The sequence below is a fragment of the Bidens hawaiensis genome, unplaced genomic scaffold, assembly GCF_021521415.1.
Source record: "Bidens hawaiensis isolate Kalapana, Puna unplaced genomic scaffold, B.hawaiensis_p1.1 tig00029389_1, whole genome shotgun sequence".
Taxonomy (NCBI): Eukaryota; Viridiplantae; Streptophyta; class Magnoliopsida; order Asterales; family Asteraceae; genus Bidens; species Bidens hawaiensis.
In genome coordinates this window covers 202,463-209,086 of record NW_027494873.1, presented here as the reverse complement: position 1 = coordinate 209,086, position 6,624 = coordinate 202,463, and the positions used below count along the sequence as shown (strand labels likewise).

The 6,624-nt window shown below is 32.5% G+C and overlaps 1 protein-coding gene across 1 annotated transcript; it reads left to right on the top strand.

Annotated features, from left to right (window-relative positions):
* The first annotated feature begins 2,075 nt into the window (after positions 1–2,075).
* On the top strand, positions 2,076–6,624 carry LOC143578896 (CAAX prenyl protease 1 homolog). Its single transcript, XM_077062352.1, has 14 exons — positions 2,076–2,118; positions 3,515–3,662; positions 3,747–3,831; positions 3,915–4,010; positions 4,087–4,152; positions 4,261–4,359; positions 4,444–4,557; positions 4,640–4,750; positions 5,577–5,639; positions 5,713–5,805; positions 5,915–6,028; positions 6,108–6,179; positions 6,299–6,364; positions 6,429–6,624. Exons 1-14 carry the CDS (start codon positions 2,088–2,090, stop codon positions 6,543–6,545), a joined length of 1,275 nt encoding a protein of 424 aa, XP_076918467.1. The 5' UTR covers positions 2,076–2,087; the 3' UTR covers positions 6,546–6,624.

The window sequence follows — 6,624 nt, the reverse complement described above, 5'->3', positions numbered from 1 at the left end:
TAACTAAATTAACATGAAACCAAAAATTTACATAGTTTGACTTTCCAAAGTCAAACTTTGACTTTACACATCCATGTATATACATTCAAATCCATACATTATATACTACACACAATTTGAGTTTTCATGGTCAACTTTGACTTTACATACATGCATGCATGTATATACACAGATGTAGATGCATAAACACACACACACACATATACATATACACACACAGATGCATGCATACATACATACATACATACATACATACATATATATGTATATGCATACATAGATGCATATATGTGTATATCTATGCATACATAGATATATTTATACATACATATGTGCATACACAGATGCATACAGTTATGCATACATACATATGTACATAGATGCTAAAGAATGTTATGCCCCTACATAAATAAACATAAACACATTGCAAACACTTGATTCCTTAACTAGTTAGTTTGTTATTGTTGTTCTACAAAGCTAAACAAAGTCAACAAATGCATCTAATTATACATACATACATACATAAAAGGACTGTTATGCCCTTGCATAAATAAACATACACATATTGCAAACACCTGATTCCTTAACTAATTAGTTTGTTATTGTTGTTCTATAAAGTCAAGCAAAGTCAACAAATGCATCTGATTATACATACTAATTATACATACTAAATATACATGCATACACCTAATAAAATCTAACAACGCACTTGACTCCTTAATACAGTCACACATACATCTAGTTATGCATATAACATATAAGCATAAATAAGCACACGGTTTTAAAAATTCATATACACAGAATGGTAACATAATCGTCTCAATTACAGAGCATCGACCTAAAACTGAAGCTAAGTGAAAAATGTGAATTTTGATAAAACATGGTATTAAGCATTGCATCAAAAATTCAGGCCATCAGTTTGATCGAAAGGCGTGATACGACCGTGGGAGACGACGATGGTGAAAAAGACGGTGGGAGACCATGACAAGGGACAAGATGGTTAAATTAGGGTTGTAAGTTGTGAGGGGGGTTATATGGATCCAGGTTTTGTTTAGGGGTGAAAATACGTTAATACGCCGGAAACTAACGGACGGAACAAAAAAAATGACCACAAGACCCACATCTATGAAAATGCCACCACATGATTGAAACCTGTGTTTCAAGTTCCACCACAAAGACCATATTTACGATTAATTTAACTCTAATAAAATGACAAAAGTTGGAAGCATTTTAATCATAAAATAGGTAATCTAGTATTTACAAAGTTAAAATGACCAACCAAGAAAATAGTAATTTGTAGTAGGGGTGAGCAGAAAACCGAATCGAAACTGAATTAACCGAAAAAACCGCACCGAAAAAAACCTAACCGAAGCATTAACCGAAGGTTAATTTTTTGTTTTTTTTTGAAAAACCAAAATTTTGGTTTCGATTCAGTTATCCATTTTAAAAAACCGAAAAAAAACCGAACTGAACCGATTGATGATGATAAATATTATCAAGATGATGAGGAATGGACTAAATTATTAAGATAAATAAATAATATGATAATGAAGATTGGGACTAAACTTTTAATACTATTTAATTTTTAAACTCTATTTAGCAACTTTGTTTTCTATAGTTCCACGTAACACGTGCCTATTTTTGTCTTTTGAATTCAATATATATATAGATTGTGGTACTCTAGCACGTTTTCTTATACAAGCTTAAAATATGCATTTTCATTTTTTAGTGTGTTTTTTTTCAATGTCAACACATAATTGAAAAAAAACCCGAAAATAACCGAAAAACCGGAAACCGAACGGTTTGCTTATTCAAATAACCGATTACTTCGGTTTCGGTTTGAGTTTTGCCTTATAACCGAACCGTGTTCCGCCCTAATTGTAGTCTTTAAAATTTTAATAATAATAATAATAATAATAATAATAATAATAATAATAATTTCCACGCTGACTGCTTCTCCTTTAAACCAGTATAGATATAAAAACCTTCACCTTGTTTGATACGTTCTTTCTGTAACATAATATTCAACGAAACCACTTGTAACCACTTTCTCCGATATCTTCATTCCAACCGTCACCGTCAGAGTCATGGCGTTCCCATACATGGAAGCCGTAGTCGGTATATTAATTATTAACAAACAACATCTTCTCATTTCCTAATATCATTTCATTACTTTACATTATTATTAGGGTTTACAAATTACTTATTCTATTCTATTAATTCTATTTGGATGTCAGTCTCATAATAACTTAATTCTAGTGTTTCATTACTCTCTAACTGTTAGGCTTTATGTAATCACCAACGAATTGCTTTCACAATACTGTACCGAAACCTAATGATACTGAAAGCATGAAAATCGAGTACCGGTACAGACCGTGTTTGGTAGCCGCTTGGGTACGGTACTGGTATTCGGTATAAATGCTCATCCCTACATGGTTGTTAAAATCGCACCTAGGCAAAATCAGTCAAAATTGAAAAAAATTGTATATATATATGTATATTTAAAAAATTCATATATTCTAATGCGATTAAACCTGAGTAAATGCCTAGCGAGTTCTACAACACTGAATTTTATATGTAATTTTTCAAAAATATATACACACACACAATTTTACATATAGTTTTTTAAAAGAAGTACAATTTTTTAAATGCTTCAAAGATTTTGACCGATGTTTTGACCAGTTGATAGCAATATCACCGGTAACGGGTATGAAATTGAAATCAAACAGAAAACGGATAGACAACGGTAATTCAAGATACAGAAACACCACCCGAACTACTTGTAGGGCAAAACTAAGCAAGAATTAAGATGCAGGTACACCACTTATTTCAGATTTAGGCTCCAAGAACACCATACAAACATGCCAAATTTGAACTAGCAAGGAAACAATTAATCAACTCATAATCCAATGAGTAAACTAACCAGAGAAAATCTCAAGTTATCAAAATACACATACTGCCTTTGTTCATTCCTTGCAACAAATTACGTAGAATAGAAATTGGAAAAGTGTACCCATGTAGCATAATTCTAGGGAATTAAAAAATTAAACACATATAATTGAAATAAACACACATAATTAGAAGGAAATTAACTAAAAATGCAACTGCTAAACAACGTAGGTAGGAAGATAAAACCCTCATGCGTCTTGTTGTATGGATCCGCCCGGGTCAAACGGACCCAAATGTTTCCCGGTTTCACCGACCCGTCGGTTCGGGAGGTGTACATCGCTAGTTTTGACCGATTTGGACTGGTTTTGACCGACTACCAATTATAGGGTCTGATCAAATGAAATTGAATCGGCAAGCCACCGATTACCGACTAGTCGCCGACAAATACCGATTTTTACAGCATTTTCGTAGAATTGTTGTTTAAGCTGAAATTAAGTTCAGAATCAAGTGTAATTCTTAATTTACTTGTGTGTGCGTGTGTTTTTTTTAATATTCTTATGAAGATTTTCAATAATGTTCCTAATTATCAATGTATGAAGTGATTGAAACTACTATTGATTTCTAGGTTTCATGATATTGATGTACATTTTTGAGACATATCTGGATGTGAGACAACATGCTGCACTCAAGCTGCCAACACTTCCTAAAACTTTGTTAGGAGTGATTAGTCAGGAGAAGTTTGAAAAATCTAGGGCTTATAGTATCGATAAAAGGTATTTTAAAGTTCATGTTTCTTTAAAACTGGACATTTTTGCTCAAACTGCTAATTTTGATTTCATTTTTTGTGCATTTCGCAGTAACTTTCACTTCGTTAAGCATTTTGTAACGATAATAATGGACTCTGTTATTTTGCTCTTTGGTGTTTTGCCCTGGTTTTGGAAGGTCAGTAGTTTAGTCAGTTTTTTTGCTTTGATAGAATTTAGGTTTCTTATCAGTTTTTAATTATATTTCTTAATTGGTCTCAGAAATCAGGCGATGTTTTGGAGTCCACTGGCTTTGATGCAGAAAATGAAATATATCATACACTCGCATTCCTAGCTGGTGTTATGATTTGGTCTCAGGTATATATTACATATTTATATAATTGTAATTTTTTATCAAGTCTCAGTTTCAAAATATTTGATATACTTTGTGCAGATAACAGACTTGCCTTTTTCTCTCTACTCGACTTTTGTAATTGAGGAGAGACATGGTTTCAACAAGGTTTTTTAAGAACACCACTCTTTATTTTATGTAGTTACAGTTTTGTTTGAAGTTAGAAACTATGTTGGTGATAACTGATAAATCATTATATGATATTTGTGGTTACAGCAAACACTTTTGCTGTTCATCAGAGACATGATTAAGGGCATGATCTTGGCTATAATAATAGGACCACCCATTGTGGCTGCCATCATTCTAATAGTACAGGTGCAGTTCATAAGTTAGCATTGATACCAATTTGTTTATGTATTTATTGATTTTTAGAGTAACAGTGTTTCATTTTCATTGCAGAAAGGTGGTCCTTATTTGGCTATCTACCTTTGGGGGTTTATGTTTGCTTTATCTCTTATCATGTTGACTATATACCCGGTTTTGATTGCACCCCTTTTTAACAAGTTTACACCTGTAAGTTTTTTATATTTAAGGTTCTAATTGCTATTTTGAAATTCATTTCTGAGAAATTTTATTTGCCTTGTTATTAAAACAGCTACCAGAAGGCGAGCTTAGGACAAAAATTGAGACCCTTGCTTCCTCTCTCAATTTCCCTTTGAAGAAGCTGTTTGTTGTTGATGGATCTACAAGGTCGAGCCATAGCAATGTGAGGACTTTTATCTTTATTCCAATAATTTTTCTGATTTTCCAAGTAACATTTAGCTTTGCAGAATGATAATATTGATATGAATACTATTGAGATTGTATATCTAAAAAGTTATTATTTTTTTGTGGTTTTTTTCTGTATTTGGGACGTAACATTACACTTCTTTAATAAATATCATCTCGAGAAAATATTAATAACATATCATGTAATAATTAGTGTGACAGTGAACAAGGCTTGTAAACAAAATGAACGAATATAGATGGAGCATGTTCATGTTCGTTCATTTAACTTTAACCGAACAAATGATTGAACACGAACAATTAAACGAAGTGATTTTCTTGTTTGTGTTCGCTTATGTTCGTTAACAGTATAAACGAACGAATCATGAACTTAATCGAGCGAACATAACTGAACATAGATGAACGAACATAACTGAGCTAAAACTAGTTAAAAGTAATGTGAAGAACAATGCATTGGGATTAAACTGTTAATAAAACTATACTAAACTGTAATGGGCCAACAGTATAAAATTAATATATTAACGAACGTAAATGAACGAACTTAAACAAACGTAAACTAAGGAAAACGTGAACGAACGAGGCATGTGCTCATGTTCGTTTGTTTAGCTAAATGAACAAAAAATTTGTTCATTAGTTCGTTTATTATTCAAACGAGCATAATGGAATTTCTGTCGATCGGTTCAAAAACTGTTCACTGAGCATTTGGTTCGTTTACATGCATACAGTGAACTGTCTGTACTCTAATTGCATGGAAAACCTTTATTCTATTTGTTGGATTGCATTGACATAATGTTTTTGTTGATCAGGCATACATGTATGGGTTCTTTAAAAACAAGCGTATTGTTCTTTACGATACTTTGATTCAGCAGGCAAGTTTTCTCATGCGTTTTATTTTTTATATAATAAAATTAGTTTATAAACATGGTATACGATTTTATGCAGTGTAAAAATGTGGAAGAAGTTGTTGCTGTGATTGCTCATGAACTTGGTCACTGGAAACTGAATCACACAATGTTCTCCTTTGTTGCTGTTCAGGTGTGCTCTAATTTTATAATAATATATCTTTCAAGCAATCTTTACACGGGCTGGTAGAGTTGACTTTGACGAATCATGTGTTATCTTTGACCACTTTCGTGCTTTGTAGATTCTTACGTTTTCACAATTTGGAGGTTATACACTTGTAAGGAACTCAAAGGATCTATTCATGAGTTTCGGATTCGATACTCAGCCAGTACTCATTGGGCTCATATTATTTCAGGTACAATTTACCACCTTGTTTCTTGACTACATACTTTTACTATTTTCCTTTAATAAACTCTTGATTTTTTTAATTGCAGCACACTATAATACCTATCCAGCATCTTGTAAGCTTCGGGCTCAACCTTGTAAGCCGTGCTTTTGAGTTTCAGGTATGGTTCTAATTGGATATTAATATTTAACATCCAAATTAATATATTTAATTTTAATTTCTATTTTTATTTTGCACTCTTGGTATGGTTGTCTGACTTGATGTGTTTTATTTATTTAGGCTGATGCTTTTGCAAAGAAGCTCGGTTATTCTAAACCACTTCGAGATGGACTAGTTAAGCTTCAGGTATTTTCTTTGGTTTCATTTATTTTTATGTTCTTTTTTGTTAAATAAATGAATGATTTTGTAGGAGGAGAATCTGTCAGCAATGAACACGGATCTATGGTACTCCGCTTATCACTATTCTCACCCTCCTCTGGTTGAAAGGTTAGCGGCCTTAGATGAAGCTGATAAGAAGGCAGATTAAGAAGATAGTGATTTAGCTGAATTAGATGCTGTTACCCTTTAGAAAGTAATATACATTTCGGTTTTTGGTGAGAATTAAG